The 22,210-nt window shown below is 38.4% G+C and overlaps 1 protein-coding gene across 5 annotated transcripts in view; it reads right to left on the bottom strand.

Moving 5' to 3' along the window:
• The window catches only part of GOLGA4 (golgin A4), a 65,118-nt gene that overhangs the window by 42,626 nt on the left and 282 nt on the right, over positions 1–22,210 (bottom strand). For 3 of the 5 annotated variants that reach the window (XM_014949482.1, XM_014949479.1, XM_014949480.1), the window contains exons 2-5: positions 16,740–16,835; positions 7,438–7,536; positions 3,165–3,230; positions 1,805–2,119 (exon numbers count right to left, since the gene is read on the bottom strand). In XM_014949482.1, coding sequence (XP_014804968.1) covers positions 1,805–2,119; positions 3,165–3,230; positions 7,438–7,536; positions 16,740–16,835 — 576 coding nt within the window. The remainder of the gene's footprint in view (positions 1–1,804; positions 2,120–3,164; positions 3,231–7,437; positions 7,537–16,739; positions 16,836–22,210) is intronic. The other 2 variants (XM_014949481.1, XM_014949483.1) reach the window with 2 other exon arrangements.

The raw sequence follows: 22,210 nt of genomic DNA, 5'->3' as shown, positions 1-22,210 counted from the left end.
AAAAAAATAAAGCCTACATGACAAAACAAAGAGGTTATTCTGCATTCATGCAGTTTCTCCTTCAATAAAAAGAACAGCCATGCCTCAATACAGGCAGTCAAAAAAACAACCACATTAGAAAGTTACATGCCAGACAACTACTCTGCAGGGATGTACATTTGTAAGAGTACGTGTAACTAAAATTAATTTCACAATGAGTATGCATTAAAAAATACATTTAGAAGTCTAGCAAAAAAAGGTCTGTGTAATACTGAATAATCTCATCCCATGTGTTTTGCATATACTCAGCAGACAAAGAGAGACTGGAAGTGGACGATATTTCTCATTGTATGCTGACAAAAGGACCTAGTGAATGATTGCACAATTTAGTTTAATTAAAAATTTGAACACAATTGCCTAAGCTGTTCAAAGGTGAATTAGCCTAAGGGCACTTGGAACCAGAATACTCTGATTTCAAATTGCTCAAAAATTAAAGGAAAACAAATCCAAAACACCAAAACCACAAGTTTCTAAGCCAAAAGAGAACATCAAATTCTTACTTAAAACAAATCAGGATTTTTCAGAATTGAAATTACTTATTCTGCACTTAAAAGAAAACCAAAACTACCATATATCTTGAGGTGCTAACTTTGTATCCTACTTTGAGAAAAAAAAAAATCCATCATCTTAAATTCTCATTATATATTGAAAATACTTTCTTTGAAACTCCAAACAACCAATTTTTTCCAACTGAATTAAAGAAACTCACCAAACCAGAAAAAAAAACAGACCTTTTTGATAAAGAAAATTAAAGACTTGCTGGATAGACTACACTAAGAAAAAAACAACAAACAAACAAAAAAACCACACAACCAAACCAAACACCAAACCAAACCTAAAAACTGAAGAATTTTCAATTTTGGCAACATTGTTTGCATAAACTTTTTAAAAAATGCATCTTACTATACTAGCTGGAAGAGAATGAAAAAGAAATAGGACAAAATAATTTCTAAATTAATGTGAGACAACTGTTTTTTCAGGTATATGCTGAATTCTGTAATTGCTTTATACATATTTTAGATTCCAGCAATTTTGACAGTAATAGCCAAAAGTCTGCTCAGGAATTTTTGTATTTGAGGGCAGCAAACATTTAAAGAACTGTAAAAAACAGTGCAAATGGGCAGTTTTAAATACAAAACATACGCATACTTAAAAATAATAATAATCCAACACCACCACTTTTCCCAACTATTTGGAAAACGAGTAGCAAAACTACATATATCATTGGTTTTCACTGAAATAGCAGAAGAAATAATTCTTGAACAAAATCCTTCCAGGGAATACCTGGAAATTATGGGGAGTAGAACTTATTTATTGAAAACAAAACACTCGCTATGGCACATATATGGAACATACATTGTGCACTGCAAGAACAAGTTCCAGAAGAGAAGTGTACTTGCTGTCACACGAGTACAAGCCACGCTCGTCTCTGTGTCCAACCTCACCCCTGGTACAGGCTTTCAGCAGAAACCATCCCAGCTCTACTTTGTGTGAGGGACTACTGATTAATCTCAATTGCTGACAGCATGAAATTATTTACAAATAACAGAAGAAAGCAATTTCTACATTTTATTACCAGAAAAACATTTGGTCTAAGCCAAAAATAACTAGACTTACAACAATAACTTAACTTCTGTGTTAGCTGTAAGTTGATCCATTTGCTCCAAACAGGAAAACAAAAAGATTATCGACTCCTGCAGTATCTGTTAGCCTCATCTTTTTCCCCCTCTCTCCGCCAAGGTGAGTCAGGAATGGCATTGCCTACCTCTGAGTACTTTCTGCGGTAGTTGCCCAGACTGCGCTCCATCCTGTGCAGCCGCTGCAGCAGCTGCTCTCTGCTGAGGCTCTCCGTGTTCCCCAGAGCCTCTTCTGTTTCGCTTTCGATGTCAGATGGCGGATCAAAGGTGGGACCAGCCGTGTCCAACTCCAGACGATTCAATGAGTCTCTTGAAGAAGTTCGTACCAGGGACTCCTTCGAAGCAGAGCGGAACAGGGACTCCTTCACCGAGCTCGGAAACAAAGACTCCATGGAGGGAACTCGGAGCTGAAGCCTCTGGGCAAAAGACTGAGTGTCATTCAGCTGCAAAAACACAAATCAAGTCATTACTCCTGCATGGCTTTTAGGCAGACAGACACACTAAAGGCCAGGAAAAAGAGACAAGTCCTGGGCAAAGGAATGACTGTTGCCTAAGACACGCGTGACACCGAATAGCTACCACTCCCGGAGAGGAATCACCTCCTGGCGCAGAAAAATCAAGCAACTGCCAGATGTGGGCAGTATCAGACGTCAAACTAAATCCAATAAACCACAGCTCTGATTTAAATTTGTAAAATAATGTATTTCTGTGTAACACCTTTAAAAAGTGAATAGTATGTAACTAAAATAAATAGCTGCATTTACTGTTGTCCCAATTTTATTTTTTTTTAAATTGACTCACTTCTTGATGTACTAAACAGAAGACTGTCTTTATCTCAAAGACACAAAGATATTTTCCTATGATTAAGAGAACAAATTTATTGTAAAAGTCCTTGTACAATAGGTAGTTCTAGCATACCGTCCTTCTGGGTTTTTATTTTATTGTAAATGGCTTTATGATTTTTACATAAAATGCTATTATTGATTTATGCAGCTAAAGCACTTATGGTGTTCTAAACCAAAAGGCTCTGTGCTACAGCACTGCTGGTGCTAAGGAGCGATGTGAAACTGTTACTCCCACAACGCTGGGACAAGCTGAATTGCTTCCAAGACATACTGAAGAACAACCTTCACTTTTTATCCACTACTGCCAATTTTTTAAGCCTATCAATTCTTTTCCTTCAGCTAGAAGTTAGCTCCCTAGTCATGCAATATGCCCTTTGAGGTTAACCCTTCCTATCCCATCCTGTGCTGGCCGTGTCCCTGAGCTCCATAGCCTGTGTCTCCGGATCCTACAAGATCCTATCCCTACAAGAGCCCCATGCGCCAGTGACAACGCTTAAGACCAGCTAAAGGGATTATACACAAACAAAACATCCCAGTACCCTGACAGACAAGTAGCTGTCATCCCTACTCCAGCATGAAGAGATATACTGTGGGCTTAAACCCACGTAACGGAGAGACACCAGGGCAGTGAAGGAGGACCTACCTGCGGGGAGGCTGGACCACTTCCAGTGGGGTCTGTGGATCCGGGAAGCGGTTGTGTCGTTAAGTTCTACAAGAGGAAAAACAACTGTTAGAAGGAACAGACCACGGACTGTAATTCACTGACTCCTACAAACAGCATCTGTGCTTTTTTCCTTGCCTGTGTTTTTAGTACTTTTTTTGGAATGTTTATTAATACGTCTTCATGCAAACAAGCTAGTTTGTTAAATTCAGAACAGGTTGCTGCAATACACAAAACTACAAAGCAGCTATGTATGCGTGGATTAGTATAAGACATCTGCAAATGCTGAAATCTCCAATTAAATTATTCATAATTATTTTTTATGTAATGTTTATGCACAAATCAAAGAAACACCAAAAAGACAAAATGATAGCAGGAAAAATAGAAGTGATGACTAGTGTTGTTTACAGCCCACACAAATAACAGTGGAATCACACCATCTTTCTCTGTTTAAGTACATTTTAGCGGTGGAAACTACCTGGAAAAAATAGTGATGGTAACAGGCTGTTTCAGACTCCAAACGAGCAAAGGAAGAAAATTACACTTTCAGAAAAAACACCTTGTGCAAAATTTCGCTTCTACATTCCTCTGCACTCCCAAACAAAGAAAAGCAAACAAACCAACCTTCCCCAAACCCCAAAACAAATAGAACAGAAAACTACAGTTTGGGTTGGTTTGAAGGTTTTTTGCTTGCTTGTTGTTCTTTTCTGATCTCCTGTGTTCAGGGGTTTTCTAACCTGTACAAGTCCAGACAGTTTGCTGCTGTTTAAACCAGGTCAAACTGAAGCAGCAAAATATGCTAGAAACCATCTTGGATATGAATTTTTTTCCAAGAGAAGTGAAGCACTAAGACATATTGAACAAAGTATGAGGAGTTCAGCTAAAAGCAGTGTAACTTCTAATTTTTAATCAAGATACATCCTGGCAGTTATATGCAAGCTGTAAAACCTAAGGTGTATATACAACTAAAATACCAATCATAATCATCCATGTATCTTCTACATGATTACACCCACAGCTTCTGCTCTGTGCAGAGACACAGACAAGCACACATAAACATAAATGCAGAAGAGGAATGATTCAGTGTAAAAGAACTTCAGAAAGGCTTGACGTGGAGCAAACTTAAGGCAGCATACAAAAATACTGCAGAAGAAAGAAAAATCCAGGGAGTTACAGAAGCCGGAGAATGAGCAGTCACCCAGACTCAGAGAAAGCAAAACGAGCAATAACCAGCCATACAAGAAGTCTGTTTGGATTTGGAAATAGTGCTTCAGCTCGCTTGAACAAAACCCACATTCTGCTTCAGAGCACTATCCTGTTGCGGTGGATTTATTCCTAATGGATTAAAAGCTCTTACTGGTTTTTAAACTAAATCACTCCTACATTTTATTCTTGGCCTCATTACCTGGTTTTTTCATTTTCTAACTGGAAAGTTAATAATAAGGTTAATCCAAATAAAAATTTATCTTCTGCTTTGTACTTTACAAAGCATCTACTGTGCCAGTGACAACAGGGAAGACATACACTTTACTAAGAATTACAAACTAACTACAAACACTTCTTTCAAAAATCATATGTTCTGATACCCATAAAAAGAATTAAAGGAAACTATGGAGGGTTTGTACATCTAATTGATAAGAATGATTTAATAATATTTAAGACCTATTTTAAAACACAAGATTAAGTAGATTTATTACATCTAATAAGGTGTTTATGAACATAAAAGCACGGATGTTCTTTTCTATCAAGATCCTTAGAAAGCTGCTATTTAAGGATCTATGAAGATCCTTAAAAAAATGCCATTTCAAAACTGAAACAAATGTCACCACTTTTAAAATGTTCCTATTAATTGTGCTGACATCTTTGTATTCAATCTGTGTGAACAAAAGCAGAACCTTTATTTGAGATTAGACTTTCTATTGGTATAAAGCACAAAAAGGATACACTGGTCATCTTTGATACAAGAACTGGACCACCAGGTATCTCACTGCTGCAATCTGAAGTCATTGTGCTCTAGGGCAAAGGGCCATGTTCTGGTGTCCACAGTGAAAGGCAAGCACGAATGGAAGTTGCTATATATAAATATAAGTACGGATTCAAAAGGCTTTGAAGAGCTTAAAAGCCCTAGACTTCCATAAACCTTAAGAGATATTTCAGCAAAACTAGAATCACAGAGCACAGGCAAGCACTTTGAAAGTCTTAAAACCAGCAGTTATGTCGGGCTTCTGGAGATGAACAGAAGTCTTTCCTCCACAAACCCACAGACCTACACAACTATATCTCTAGAGAGATCTATCCTTACAATATCTAATTGTTATTAAGATTTATATAAAACAGAGCTCAGTTCTAGCTCACACTAGGGTGTTCCAGTGACGCTTGTGCCTCCTTACTTCTCTATTTCTGAAATACAAACCATTTCATCTTATTTATTTCTCAAATGTATCAATAGATTTGTAAGCCTGAAGAGTGAAAACTTAAATGTCTGCACTTAAAAACATTTTACTGTTCCCCTCCTTCTCAGGTATTCCAAAACTGAGTAAATTATGGATGAAGGAAGAAGAGCTTAGGACACATTTCTTCCCTCATTTTCCTTTATTTTTTCTTTAAGAAACCTCCCTGTTCAAGAATACTTTAACTGTTTCTTCATGCAACAAAACCCATGGAGCTTAGTTAGTAAGAGTTTATACTAAATACATCTATGCCAAAAAATCCACATTTACAGTCAGTACTCCCCATCTTGTACAGTACATCCCTCTCTTGGATCACACATCACTTGTACATAATTAAAATACTAGTCTGGTTTAACAGAATTAATATGCATTGATGCAAATTCTGAGCAACAAACATACAAATTCTCTTGCATCTGTAGTTTACCTAGGTTTCCCAAATGTATACAATTGTTTTTTTAAACATATATTGTAAATAATCAGATTCCCTATTAGCTTTTATATCATTGTTCTCTCCTCCCAAATTCTTACTGTGAGAGTACAACTCTAGAACTTCCAAAAAGTTCAGAGAACATCAGTTTTACAGGTAACATATTATTAATGCACATTGTTAACACATTAACAATAACTCTTACGTTATAATTACTTGCTGTGTATGCAATCTTGTATATAAATATCTAAGTCAGTGACTGCAGCCACTAAAGTATATACTAAAAGACAATCTAAAGACAACACTTGAGCATTCACATAAATATGTTTTTCGAAATGCAATTGTACTAGGGATATTCTGCAGTGTAGTGAAAAACAGCCCACACCTGTTAACTGCTCTAGGGGTAGAAAAGCTTAATTTGCAGTGAAAAAATTTTCAGTGAAACTTTTAAGTAGTGACCACTGGACCTTGAGTGTGGTCACAATACCTAGGACTGAAAAAAAATAAGTCTAGTAACTGTTTCAAAAGTACAGATTTCAGCACAGTCTCAATGTCCTCTTTGCTCCCATCAAAAAGTTCAATTTTGAGAACACCATTACTGAGCTAGCAATGAATCTGTGCTCTATAAACAAGCATACCCCTCTACAACAAATGGAAACTTTCCCCAGACCACCTTTTTAATCACTGTTTCAGCCCAGTCTTGCTTAGCTTGGGAGAGACCAGTCTAACCCAACACGGTGTGCTGTGCTATGTCCATCTGCTTATCCAACTGCTGTCCCAGTCCAGCTTTCCCTGACTTGTCATTTAAATAAAATCTAATTAATAAAAGACCATTTATCTTCACAATAACAGTTGGAACCCTGGCAGCTAAGTGTAGCTGAATTTCAGTGTCTATGTGAGGTAATTTATTTCCTGCTACCATTAGTAGTAAATGACATTGTGAGGCTTTCACTACACACAGGAAAAAGCATGTAATTTTTAGTGAAAAACAACCTCAGTGTTTATTATATCCATTTATCTTGAAATACATACAGACATACATAAAAATTAAGAGGAAGCCTTTCAATGGCATTAGTGAATTCTAAGCAACAAACACATGAACTTGTGCAACAATTATTTATAAGTTGTGTAAAGTATGGTTACCTGTAGAACAGAAAAACGTGTTATGTTCTTACATTACAATAAATTCCCATAACACAGTACACCAGCCAGGAGCTATCAAGTACTACTTCCATGAAATTTAGTGAGGGTTAGCAAGAGAGTAGTTAAGATAGATGCCTTTGTGAGAAGAAGCCACAAGCAACACTAGGTTTGCCTTCTAGTACAGTACTCTCCTCCCCTGCTAAAGGCAGCACTAAGAGGGGTGGGAGGAACTCACCACACCGTCACTCTGTGCCTTAGGTTGCTTGGTGGGATCCAAAGCAAAGATAGTATATTCAGAGAGAAAAGCAGGTTCTGCTATCATCCCGGCTAGAAGCTGTCGTTCAATGCAAAAAGTAGGAAAACGGAAATAAATCAAGTAATAAAGTCAAGAACGTTACACAATTTTACTCAGTTTTTCCACACTAGTAAAAACATCATGATTATGAGGCAACAGAAACTGATAAAGGCAGGACATCACCAGAAAACATGCATTAGGTCATTTCAGAACAGCAAAAATACATTTTGGCTCATTTAGAAGTAAAGAAACACAAACAAAAAAATCCTAGTTTAGCCAAAGATAAAGATAATGTTTTAGGCACTGATAATGTATGTTTTAAAAACTTCCATATACCCCGGAGTCTTCTCTGCTCTTCCTTGTATGTGAAAAGCTTGTTATTCTAAAAATTCTGTCAATATTTCAGTTTATAAACTGCATGCTTTTGACAATTTATCTTCTAGTGCTCTTATACACTAGAATTCTAACTACAGACTATTTTATAATATTTTAAATATATTTTATAATATAATTTTCATAATAGCAGACTATTTTGCAAAAGCACTATAATTTGAATTAAATATTTTATCAAGTGATAGAATCACAGAATGCTATGGGGTTGGAAGGGACCTCTGGAGATCGTCTAGTCCAACCCCCTGCCAAACCAGGTCTACCCAGAGCAGGCTTCACAGGAATGTGTCCAGGCAAAAGACTGGCCCCATCCTCCTGACACCCACCCTTGAAATATTTATAGGTGTTGATCAGATCCACTCTCAGCCTTCTCTCCTCCAGGCTAGAAAGACCCAAGTCCCTCAGCCTTTCCTCATAAGAGAGATGTTCTACTCCCCTAATCATCTCAGTAGCCCTTTGCTGCACCCTCTCCAGCAGTTCCCTGTCCTTCTGGAACTGGGGAGACCAGAACTGGACACAATACCCCAGATGGGGCCTCCCCAGGGCAGAGCAGAGGGGCAGGATGACCTCCTTCCACCTGCTGGTCACACTCTTCCTGATGCCCCCCAGGATGCCATTGGCCTTCTTGGCCACCAGGGCACATTGCTGGCTCATGGGCATCCTGTTGTCCAGCAGGACTCCCAGGTCTTTCTCCTCTAAGCTGCTCTCCAGCAGGTCAGCCCCCAACCTGTACTGGTGCAGGGGTTTTTTTTCCTCCCCAGGCGCAGCACCCTGCACTTGCCCTTGTTGAATTTCATCAGGTCTATCCTCCTGGTTCAACTCTCCAGCCTGTCCAGGTCTCCCTGTATGGTGGCACAGCCTTCTGGTGTGTCAGCCATCCCTCCCAGTGTTGTGTCATCAGCAAACTTGCTGAGGGTACATTCCATCCCTTCATCCAGGTCATTGATGAAAATATTGAAGAGGATTGGACCCAGCACTGACCCCTGGGAAGCACCACTTGTTATGGACCTCCAACTGGACTCCGTGCCACTAATAAAGACTCTCTGAGTATCAAAGTCAGTATCAGATTTAAATTCCTAGAGATGAAACACATGAAGAGAAAGAGACTGGAATTTGAATTCAAAATGGATATATACATGTAATGTAATGCAATTTAATGCTGTTAATATGCTGTAATAGATTTTCAAACAACAAACCACTAAAAAATTTTGAACTGTCTTTACAGAGAGGGTATCTCCAGAGCACTAATTCTAAAATCTATGCCCAACTTTTACTTCTCCAACTGGAAAGTACAGTGACAATTAATTCCGACTTCTATAATTCAGCTGCCCTTGTCATGGCATTCCCAAAGCTGACATGGGACAAGTGCTCCAATAGTTTACTTGATTCGCGAAGAACTAGCTAGGTACAAGAAAACTGCGTGAAATTCCTCACTTTTCAGGTACTACAAAAACAAGCTAACAGAAGAGACGGTCTCATTTCTCCTGCTTCCAATCTTCTTTCCCCCAGCCTGGACACGCTTGCCCAGCACATGCACTGAGGTTGCAATTCCATGCTGAGTTTGGTCAGAGCTCACCAGTCCCTCTCTCTCAGCCTGTTAGAAGTATAATTCCTAAGAGTAAGCTGTGTTAACGCTCCTGCTATATATTTATTCAAGTGTGTAAAACCCAGGTAAGTTTCTTTTGTCACCTGAGCTTTCAGGCAAAACAAAAATAAGGAAGCTGACAGATGTTAACAATTCCTGAGAATCTTAGCTAAGCAGTGATGTTTGTAGAGGTGCATAGCCTTAGCCATACTATGCATTTTGTACGTGTACCTCTTGAAAGGGTATATGCCAGAAAAAGAAATGGCAAATACTACGTATACACAAGTGTGCAAACATACAGCTGCAGAACTAAAAGCAAGCCTGACGTCCTCTGAATTAGAAGCATGCAAATTCTCAACCACAAACAAAATGATTAAATCCTTAAGATAAAAACGACTTTATATGTTATAAAGAAGACCAGTTAAGATGATGAAACACAGTTCGCAAAGCACTCATGAATGGATTATGGCACGTATTATTAACCAAAAGACTACAAACATTTTCAGTACGTAATATATATTACCTTCAGTTTAAATAAGTCACTTTTAGAAACCTGACCATCAAGAACTTCAGGAATCATAGATAGTTCAAATTATCTCTTCATGGTAACAGTATGCTAATGTTTGCTTCTCAAAATATTAAGTTGTGACATTTTACCATAGCATTATTTTCCTTAATCCTAATTCTATCATATAGTACACCAAGCAACTTGCATTAAAAAGAATTCCTACTGAATCTCTAACAAGTTATTATATTTCACCCAAAATATAAAAAAAGGGCTGTCAGTATGTTCATGCATACTGACTGTTAAGCATCCATAAATTGTTACATTTTCAATCATCCCTTGAAGTCTATGGCCAATGTCAGTGCAGCCAAGTGCTAACAGGAGGCTTAGACAGTAAGTCTTTCACAAAACATGAATTACAAACCCCAAAACTTATGGGCAAGATGACAAAGAGCTTTGAACAACGGAAAGAGTTAATTTTTAAAATTCACTCAAACTATCTGGTAGGCAAGTGATAACGAGTCTATCTAACTCCTTTTTAGCAAGATCAGAAGATCTAAACTATCCACAGCCTAAAATATGCCAATCCACATTACTAAGTGTTACAGTTTTGAGAAAAAGAAAGAAAAAAGCTTATGAACAAAAATTGATGCAGTACTGCTGGAGCTTGCAGACATTCAGCTCCAGGGTCTCCATCACAACTAATAGTTTGTACAAGCAGTAGAATACAGTTAACGATACTGTTGAGTTAGTAGATGCAGAACCCTGATGCAAGAACATCACTGAATCATCTCGGCTTCACCCCATAGCTGCATGCGTAAAGGCAAGCACAAAAGGGAAGGAGCCAACCCTGCAAATAAAGTAGGGCAGAAAACAACAATACTGAGACAGAACAGTAATCATTGTATCAAAAAGAAGTTACAAAATATTTCCTACCCAGTAGCCAAGACAAGATTTTAACATTTCAAATGGCTGCCAAATACAGAATATACCCATCATGGTCCAGGAATCGTATTTCCTTAGCACATTTAGAACTGGCTGCATCTTCTTTAGTGAGTTCATTCTCCCTTCTCAGATGTTGGGTACCCAACAATGAAAACATTTTAGCACTTGCTCACGTATTTTTGTTACTCCAACAGGTCATTACCTGCTAAATTTTTACAGCTCAATTACAGGCAGAGCTGTCTAATGAGTCCTAAATTACACTAGACAATGCTTTCCAATGTATACATGTTTTATCTGCACTTTTTAATTTTTTTAATCAACTATTCAGTATGGCTTCAAAATGAGCCATCTAGTTAACTTGGTGATGGGAGTCACTAAAAATGATTCACCTATGTCTGGAAAAAGGGCAAGAAACACCCTGCTAGTCTGTCAAAATTAAACAGATATCGGTATTTTCATGATGTCTTCTTGCACTTCAGGACCTGGCCTAAAACCCACTCTGAATTATTTTAGTAGCTTCAGAGTCATTAAATATATTTGGTGCTATACTTTCTAATGTATTGCCAGCACCACATTAGTGCTATATCAGTTACATGACCACTAGAACTAGAAAAACAGGGAAACCACTGGGCTGAAGCATACTGGAAACGGACAGAATGTGCAAAGATGTAAATAATCCTGCATCTAACCTTCTACAATCCTCTGAATACCATCAAATCACACTTGAGGCTTGCTACAGAAACCCTACTAACATCTTCCAACATTGTTTCAAACATATTCCAGGGTAAATGAACCTCCTACCCCATAGAAACCTTAATCTCAGACACCAAATTAAGGCTATGATATTGCTGATCTTTTGTCACAGTATTTAACTCCTATTTAACTCTAGATGACGCCATGTTTCCTTCAGTGTAACTGAAGAACAATACAGAAAATTATTTCTTAAATAACCTTTGTATTTCAAAAATTCTGAACAGTTTTTATAACCCTCAAATTTGGTCTAAATTAAGCAGCCTTACTTGTTCTTTATGGACTTTCTGAACTCCAGCATGAAATGTCTTCATATTATTCTTACTATTCCTCCTCCCTCTGAAGGATTACCATGCTCAAACCTTCCTTTGCTAAGGTTCTGATGAATGGGGCGCAAAGGCCAAAGTACACGTGATCCTTAGATCAAAGGGCTTCCTTAACATGCTGCGAAACAAAAACCAGAATCTAACAGGGATTAGAGTTTGACCCAAGTCTTATTGCTCTGGAGATGGCAGTAGTTAATCAATGTATGTTACACACATATATTAATGTTTGATTGCCAAAGGCAGTCATTATTACTTTTCAGGAAAAAAAAACCACCACAGAATCAGTGGTTCCAAATTTCAGATTAACCTGTTATCAAGCAAATTTGAAAATGCATACATTTTGTTAGCTAAGTGCATCGTGGTATATGTAAATTTGTAGTATGTTAATGCTTAAAAGCTTCTATAATGGCCTGTGGACAGTTTTGCTATGTTGTATACAAGCACAGTAAGGCAGAAGGAAAGGGATCAGGCTATGAGCTTGTCTAAGGACAAGCTGGTACTTGCTCATCTAGTTGAAGGAGCTGGAGGGTGCCAGCTATCAGGCTTAGATGTTCAACTGATATTCCCCACAGACAAATGTTTATTTATAGAAGGTTTGTGCAATTTGCAACATAACCTTTTATGCCTCATCCCTACTGTGATCAGGGAATAGGAAAAACTGAAAATCTGAAAATTCAAGGTTTCTCTCTGCAATTAAAAAAGCCATGGAATCTAATAGTGCACAACTGCATTTTAAGAAAGAGGTAGTACAGAAGTCAAATACAATTTTTTGTTTGTTTGTTCGTTTTTCATTCTGATGAGCAATCTAAACGTGCTTGTGTATTCATCAGGAGTTGAAAAATCCAGGCTTTAGATACCAACTAGGTTATACAGCCTCCAAAATTTAGTTTTAAATGTACATGTCACAAAGGATAAACATACAGACATTTCTGAATCACTACTACCTTTCCATGGCAACATCCATTTATAAGTACCTTAAGTTAAGTATATGAATACAAAAAAGATGCAGCATTAACAGAAGTACTGAAGGAATATTATTTCAGCTTTACTTGTCCAGCTTTATGAATAGCCCATGCTAGAAAAACTTTTCAATTCATTTAAAAACACAGTCATTATAGAGACCTAAGTGAGACTGAAAATATCTTGGCTAGTTTATCTTAGCTCTAAGAATAGCTATATATATTGTGCTCTGCTGTCGCTTCCTTAACACGCACGAGGATTAGAGTGACACTTGGATCTGCCTCACTCACTGGTACGTCACCCACAGCACACTATCAGCTGTTTGCTCTCACTCGATGGCTCTGAACTAGCTTTGTTATCTTCTGCAGGTGGGCCTGACTTGTAAATAAGTATATTATAGAACGGAATGAAAATTCTTAACTTCTAGGAGCTATACTGGGTATGACTGATGTATTTCACTTCAAATTCCGTTCAAGAGTCAACACAGCAACACTTCAAAAACCAAACACTATTATTCCCCAGAAAAGACTGGAAGCACTAAGTAACCATGTTTTAATCATCCAGGGCTGTTTCAAATGATACCAAAACCAATTCAAAAAGCATTTGATACGCAAATTGTCTGAAGTTCTATGGAAGTGCCAATACATGCGTTTACCTCGCACTGTAGTCATATTTTATAGAACAGAATACAGAACTAGACAGAGTTCTGCTTTTTCCTTACACACCAAAAAAAATTCATGAGCTTCTAAGTAGCACTGCCTCTGGAGATCCACAGCTCCACTAAAATAGAATCTGAGGAAGAAAATGGGAACGAAAAAGAGCATACAAGTTGGGGTTTTTTTAAACTGAGAATGTTTTGGAATTTTGAAAAATAAACAAAAATTCTTATCATTGCAGAATATAAAGCGAGAACGTTTACCTGTACATTTTATTGTAATTCTCTGATCAGACTAATGCTGTCATCTACAACTGTAATTCACTCTGAAATTTTTTTTATTGTAAAAATATTCTGAGTTTCAATCAAAGTTCTCACATGCAATAATTGCAACTTTGATATTACAGCACTAGAAGTCCAAACCCATGACCTATTTAAGACATACAGGCATACTAAATAGCCCAGAGGCAGGACAGTGAATATACAAGAGATCTATGAAACACTGTAATTTTGCTTAGATTTCAGTAACAAAAGGGTTAGTAATTATTCATGTAGTGCAAGAACATTTTAGCATACAATACTCTTCAAAAACCAAATATTTTCAGTGTATTAAATGTTGTTCAACTATAGCTCATTGTAATGCCATAACCACCCATACATAAACCATTTTCCTTATCAAATGAGAACACTGAAAAAAATGTCCCCAGAAGGCATAACACACCCATATAATCAGGGCATATATTTTCAGAGATAGCATGTAATATCTCTGCATCTTTTGCATCTTTTTTAAGCATAGTAATACTGCAGCTGAACTAAATTTTATGAAAATCTAATCCAACAAACAAATTTCAAAGATCATTTGCTTTTAATCACTCTGTTAACATTTATGAGAAATATTTGGAGAAAGGAGATTTCATGTCTTGATCATTTAAATTTATCTTTATTTTAGTAAAATTTTCAATTTGAAGTAAAATCAGTCCTTACAAAAAAAGAAGAGATTTTCAATTCCCTTAGCAGCTTCACTGCTTTCTGAATTTCTAATTACAGGACATGTTTCACAAGTAAAATTGTCATAGCTGCTCCCTAAACCTAAGGATAACTATAAATCTGAGGTCACTTCAGTACTTTGCTTCCATCCTTAATCTTATTTCTCCTTCTGCCTCTCTGATCATTCCAGTGTTACCACTGTATTTAGAGCATAATGTTCTTCCAACATAACTTGGCACGTCCTTTGCTTCTCCTATTTGTGTGGAAAAGCAGCCTCAAAAAACAGTCTGCTGAGGGGCAACATACAAAGCAGCACAAAACCAAATGTAGCTCTCCATAGAAATGATAAACACCACAGAAACTATTGATACATACAGGTGACGTGACGTATCAGTAGCACCCATCAACACTTGGAAATGTATTTATTTTTTAAATGTGTTATTCAAATTGCAAAGAGAGCTGGTATTTTTTACTGAATCAATTGCTGAATCAAACCGAAAAAGATGATGAGCCTTCAGGCTCACAAACCTTTTGCAGATCTGGACTAAAAAGCAGACATCCTAAAAATAAATACAAGTTAAGGAAAGGTATTCTGCCTTTCACTCAATGGGTGAGTTATACTATTTGAGGAGAAAAGCAGTTGGTATTTGTATAATAAAAGGGATGACTAGTGTTACCACTTAATCTTTCCTTTTATTTCCCACTGAAAAGAGAGAGGAAGATTTTCTTCTTTTGTGTAGGCAGCACCACATTAATGACAGGCAAAAAAAGAGCGAATTGGTCACACAGAGAAATATCACTGTGTCTCATGATTTCAGTATTTCATGTTCCACTGGTCACTGATGATATAAATTCTCAGCACCAACTCATTCCTTCTAGGCCACAGAGGCAGTTCTCATGTAGAAATATGTCACTTCTATACTCTGCATTAAGAACAGAAATGCAGGTTGTTTTTCCTGGGAAAAAAACCCAGCAAAAATCCAGCAAATTCTCTTACTGAAACACTTAATAACTTATCCTGGGTGACATTGCTTGCTGAGGTTTTGGAGTATCAGTTAATACCTCCCTCCAGGGACAGAGACAAGTCATTACATACATACTATATATAAGTAGAGAAAATATATATTTATTAGAAAACTCAATACTGCATTTCCAAAATACAAACCAAAATCATGAGGTATTCTTGCTTTCATTTCTATTATGGCTGCAGGAAGCAAACTGCCAAGCTGTAATCACTAGTAGCGTTCATAATGGAATCTATGACAAATTTCAGGTATAACTGATCATTCCCTGAAGAAAACATTAAAAATTACTGTGGATTGCCCTACTGCAACAAAACGTATCATTTTTGTAGCAAATCTCAGCAACTGAATTTTCTGGCTAATAACTCAATATTTCCTCTGACAAAGTTCACAGAATCACAAAAACTCTGTTTTACTCCACTGGCCTATTCTCACGCACACTTTTTTGTTCATTTGTTTTTTCTTTTTTAATCAAGCCACTTCAAAATATACCACAGTACTCAGCATGAAAAAAGAGGGGTGCAGATTATCTCCTCTATTTGCTCTGTTACGCAAGTCATGGTTACCCATCATCCTGATAGTGATTTTAATGATATAGCAGAATGGTTTAATTTAGAGTCAGTTTGGTTTGTTGTTTGGGTTTTTTGTGTGTTTGTTTTTTCTGGGGTAATGCTGATTAAATTTGATAATTTTTACTGGTCCAGTTAGAAACATTCACCAGTTCAAGCACTCATCCATCTCAAGTTCCCTGTGCAGTTAACTGGATTCCCTCAACTTTTCAACCAAGAGAGGCATATCAGTCTCTCTGAATGTAATTTCTGTGCCACTGCCTCACTGAGTTAATTTCTGGGTTAAGATTTGTAAGACATGAGGAAGGTCTTAAAAGGTTTCCTAGTCTGGGGGTTAACCACTACAGCCTAAAAGTCTGTTTTACTAATATTAAACACTTCAGTGTTTAATCTACAAATTAGGTTATTCATAGCTGTAAATGCACAGAAAATAGTGAGATTACAGAATAACTTAAAAAAAAAAAAGTTAATCAAGGACACAAAGTTATATATTTTTTTATTTCTTAAAGTTAAAATTGAAAAATACAGAAAAACAGTTCTCAACTGACCTCTTTGTCTGGTGTTAAAGTGCCTTCATCATTCTGATCAGTGAATGAAGATATCCTGCTTCTGTTGACAGTTGGTGGAGGGGATTTGGAAGGGACCTACACAGAGATCACATATATTTAGCAAGTATTAAGTTCAGAACTAATTATTCCCTATCATACATTACTTCAACAATTACTGACTATAACATCTCAGTAAAGCCTGGCCTCAATCTTCCTTTTAAGGAAAACCACCGGTTTCAGAACTTGTCTGTGACAAGTTCTACCTTACTGCAAAGTCTCCAGAGCAGAGTATGTCATGAGTCAGCCACAAGAGCATGCAATAAAATTAATTATTTTGTATATTTCTGACCATGGTCCTCTTCAGATTTGAAACTCAAGACTCCTAATACTTTAGCAACATAGTACAGTTACTTAAACTTTAAAAGTTTTGCAAAGTGACAGGGATTCAAGCATTTACATACAGAATACCATCTGATTCCTTTAAGGAATTAACAACAAAAAACCCAACAAACCTGACAAAAGAAGAAAAAAAACACCCACTTATAAAATTGAATCTGAAGACAGAAAAAGGGCAGAAGAAACTGACAAATTTTAGAATGTCAATATCAGCTTGTTGTTCCTGTCAGCACTGAACATCTGTTCAAAGAAATTTCCCAATTTCATGCTAAGTAAGGCTGCAACAAGCCATGCCAACCCAACCATCATTTGCCAGCCTCATGCTTCAAAATTCAAATACAAAATATCAGTAGAAATGCAATGAACATTAAAATATCACCAAGTTTTTATGTACAAAGAAACTAATTAGCAAAATCTCTCATCAGGTACATTCAATACGAACAGAATGAGAAAAGTGTTGCCAAAAAAAAAGTAACAGGAACTCCCACTCTTTATTGCTGCACCATCACTGAAGTTGCACACATAAATCCTGCATCACAAAACGCCTCTCTCACAACATGTCCTATAACTTGATTGACAGAGCATCAGACCACTGAAAAGATACTACCAAAAAAGACAGGTTTTAAGAGAATTACACTCATTTTATACCCTAAATCTATGGGTGTATTTTGTGAAATTTGGATACTAATGAATTAACTCCAATAGCACACAAAACACAAGGTTATTCCAAAATCAAGCATAATTACAGGCCTAGGCAAGTGGACACAATGTTCCCACCTGAAAATACAACTCCAAAGTCAAACACTGCACCTAGGACCAAATGACCATTCCCCATGACAGCTCTATGTCCTGCTGAAAAATTTCACACCAAAAGTATTCCCAGGGTTTGAAAAACAATCTACTCATGCCAATAGCCTGCTCTCCTTTTACTCCTACTCCCTCACCTAAAGTAGTAATTTAAAGACAAAGTAATTTAAAGAAGATGGCATCTGGCCCTCACCATACAGAAAGGAAACGGTTTCCAAATGTTCATCGCCACTTTGCTACTGTTTAGAAGTATGAAAGTATCTCTTCACTCTGCCCTCAACTGGTTCTACAGTTGTCACTGCTAAAATCAGACTTCTTGTCAAATTACAGCCATGTCAGTGGATCTTGGGCAATGAACAGAAAGATTGTGTAACTTAAGTTGGCTAGAACTGGACTTCATGGCATCCCTGAGGTAGAAAAAGAACTCTATTTCATGGTATAGTTCTACAGCCCCCACCCTCCTTACCAGCTGAATCTCTGACAGGACAGATATCCCCTTCTTGGTAAGGAAATGTTTCCTTATGTCAAGTCCAAACCTCCCCTGACAGACGCAGCTCTGAGTCACTGCCACACATCCTGGCACTGGGTACCAGGGAAAAGAGATCAGCATCTCCCTCTGCTTCCCCTCCTCAGGAGGCTGGAGAGAGCAATGAGGTGACCCCTCAGCCTCCCTCTCTGCAAACTACACAAACCCTGAGTCCTCAGCCACTCCTCAGAGGACATGCCTTCCAGCATCTTCCCCAGCTTTAGAGCCCTCCTTGTGACACACTCAAGTACCTTAACATCCTCTTTTAATGGAATAAAGCCCCACCTTTTTTTAGGTGTGGCCCAGAACTGCACACAATATTCAAGGTGAGGCCACACCAACACTAAATACAGTGGGATGATCGCCTCTGACTGGCTGGTGATGCTGTGTCTGATGCACCCCAGGATGTGGTTTGCCCTCTTGGCTGCCAGGGCACACTGCTGACTGCTGTCGAGCCTCCTGTCAACCAGCACCCCCCGACCCCTTTCTGCAGGGCTGCTCTCCAGGCACTCCTCTGCAATTTAGACTGGTGTCCAGCATTACTCTGTCCCAGCTGCAGATCGTGCCATTTCTTCTTGTTCAATTTCATGCCGTTGATGATTGCTCCAATCTATCTAGATCCCTCTGCAAGGCCTCATCCCTCGACTCAACAGCACCTCCCAGTTTTGTACCATCAGCACACTTACTGACTGCGCATTCGACTCCTGCATCCAGATCACAGATAAAAGAATTGAACAGAACTGGCCCTGAATTGAGCCCCGAGGAACAGCGCTGGTGACTGGTCACCAGCCAGATGTAGTCCCATTCACTGCAACCCTTTGAGTCCTGCCATTCAGACAGATCTTCAGCAAGTGCACCATGTACCTGTTCATCCCACAGCTGGACAACTTGTACAAAGGGATGCTATGAGGGACAGCAGAAAAAGCCTTGCTATAATCCAGAAAAACTACATCTACTGCCTTCCCTTCATCCACTAGGGGGGTGACCTTATCGTAGAGGGTATCAGATCAGTTAAACAGGACTTTCCCTTTGTGAACCCATGTTAAATGTGCCTGATGATTGCATTGTTCTTTAAAATGTCTTTCAATAGCACCCAGCAAGATCTTCTCCATCGTTTTTCCAGGAACTGAGGTTAGACTAACAGGTCTGTAGTTTCCTGGGTCTTTCCTTATACCCTTCATGTAAATTAGAGTAATGTTGGCTAGCCTCCAGTCAGCGGGGACCTCTCCAGATTCCCAACATGATTGAGAGGGGTCCTGCTTTAGATCCTGCTAGGTCCTTCATACTCTGAGGTAAATCCCATCAGACGTCATCGAGTTAGGAACATTCAACTAATCCCTTACAATTTCACTGCCCACAAATGGAAAATCACTGCTCCCACAGTCATGGTCCTCTGACTCAGGAGGCCAGGCAGCCTGAGGTCTATTAGTGTCATTAAAGACTGAGGCAAAAAAAGCATTGAATATCTCTGCTTTTCCCTCATCCCTATTTGTCAGGTGGCCATATTCAACAAGTATTAGTCCAAGAGACACTGGAATTGCAGCAGTTGGGGTTTTTTTCTCCCTATCAGCAGTTAGCAACTGATGTCATCTTCAGCCTGTGAAAGGCAAAGCAGAGCTATTCTCAAGGCGACAGATGACACCAGTTAGCTAACCATTCATATAGAACAGGGAGGCCTACAAGGGCTTCCTCAGAATGTGTTACATTTGAGAAATTTTACCTCTGGATTTAATCAGTCCTAGGCCAATAGTTTTCATCACAGACACTACAAACCAGAAGGTACGAATAGAGCAGAGAGGCTGCAGTGAGTGAGGTCTCCCTACCAGAAGGTATAGGAAAAAAAAGAGCAAAAATGAGTGCAAACAAAAGTCTCATAAAACTAATAAATGTTAAATGTTTAGAAAATCTTGTTTGAAAATGTCTCGATAGAAAGTAGCTGATAATGTATATGGTGATAGAATACCCCGTAAGTGGAATACATTTTAAGGACCTGAATTACTAAAAGCAAGACAACAAAAGTCTATTCTCCACTCTCTGCAAGACTCCAGCACATTTCACAGGCCTCAAAACCTTCTCACAGAATCTGTTTTCAAACAAGATATGAGTGAGCAGACCAACCTAATTTACTTTTGAGATCAAATTTAAGTCCAGTTTTCCTCTAGTGTTACTTGAGAGCAAGTGAAGAATAAGCAATAGTGCGAGACAACTGTTCTACGCAAAACTAAAAATCTGCTCTCATTTTGTGCTTCTGCCTTTCTATTCATGCCAACTCCTGAGTTATACAATCTGCTCTGGTCACAGAGTAGCTTACTGTAAGCTCTTGTATTAGGTTTCATGTCATTCGTCAATGTTAATTTTAACAGCCAAATAGAGACTGCAACACGTTATGCTGTTGGGTGCGTATGTGCACTCACCAAATTTATTCACAAGGAAGATTTCTTTCAGCAAGGAGCAACCCTTTAACACATGCACTGCGTATCCTGAACTGAATGGGTTACAGTGTTGTGTACAAGGCATGACAATTGAGGTGCTGCTTATTGACACCAGCTCTGCAGCTCGGTCTGTTCACACCCTACGGAAAGTTCCCCACACACGGCCACTCAGGACAGCGCTCCAAGTGACACAAGTGTACTTAACTTCAAGACCTAGAGAAGAGCCAGAGTTGGTACCTACGAAAGGGCTTAAAACAAAATTCAACAAGCGACATAAAGCTTTACAGCAGATCCATTTCCAAAAACACTGCCCCTATTCAACAAATCGGTGATTTAAGAAATCCTACATAGCTGAATGTCAGCAGTTTTGAAGCCACGGTCTAATATTGAGGCTATGCATGTCTCCCAGGGGCTCAACTTACATCAAGCCCAGGCAACTGATCACCTGTTTGTAAAATTAACCAAATTATCTGCCTATAGCTTAACTTTCACATGATATAGACTTTATATCCATTTTAGTCTTTTGGATTCCAATACTCAAAGGATACTTAACCCAGCAAAATGCCAACGACACAAAGGTAGACATTGTCAGCACAGAGTTTGCCAGCAAAAAGTTAGCTTGTCAAAGTCTTTCTACCCAAATTTGAACTGGTAGAAAGTTTATTTTGCTTCAACACATGCATGAAATCATCACATTTTTTGGCCACTGTCAGTTTCAGAGATACTCTGCACTTGTATTATACCTAACGTGCATTATTGTAATTTAAAAACAGTAGTTTCTAGAATCAAATGAATCATAATTTTCTGAAACTACACGTAAGAAAAAATGGCCAATTAAATTATGACTGGGGAAAAAAAGAAAAAAAAAAGATGCCTTACAATCAGCTTTATCCCATACTCTCAATTTTTACATAGTTTAAAAAAAGCAAGAATAAGGTTGTGGTAAGCAGACTAGCCCTCTACCGGATGGAAACAGAAGGGACTTAGAGGGGCTGAAAGAACATTAAGATGAGAGAAAAAAAGATAACTCGCATTCTCACTGCGGGATTGTTACCCTGCACACACGAAAATGTCATTACTTTAAACGCTAAAGAATAAACCCACTTCTGTTTCACTCCGATGTTTAAGTCAAGTTTTTACACTCCCCCGCAGGACAGCCTTTCCAGAGCGGAGGAAGAGCAGCCCCGTCCCAGCAGCCTGGGAGAGGCTTCGCCCGGGACAGGAGCCGCTCGGTAACGACATAGCGGCATTTACAGGCTGCGGCCGCCCTGCCGTGACCGAGCGCCGGGGCGCGGCGCCTGCCAGCCGGC

The sequence above is a fragment of the Calidris pugnax genome, unplaced genomic scaffold (genome assembly GCF_001431845.1).
Source record: "Calidris pugnax isolate Ruff unplaced genomic scaffold, ASM143184v1 scaffold124, whole genome shotgun sequence".
NCBI classification, from domain to species: domain Eukaryota; kingdom Metazoa; phylum Chordata; class Aves; order Charadriiformes; family Scolopacidae; genus Calidris; species Calidris pugnax.
This window is presented reverse-complemented; position numbering and strand designations above follow the sequence as displayed.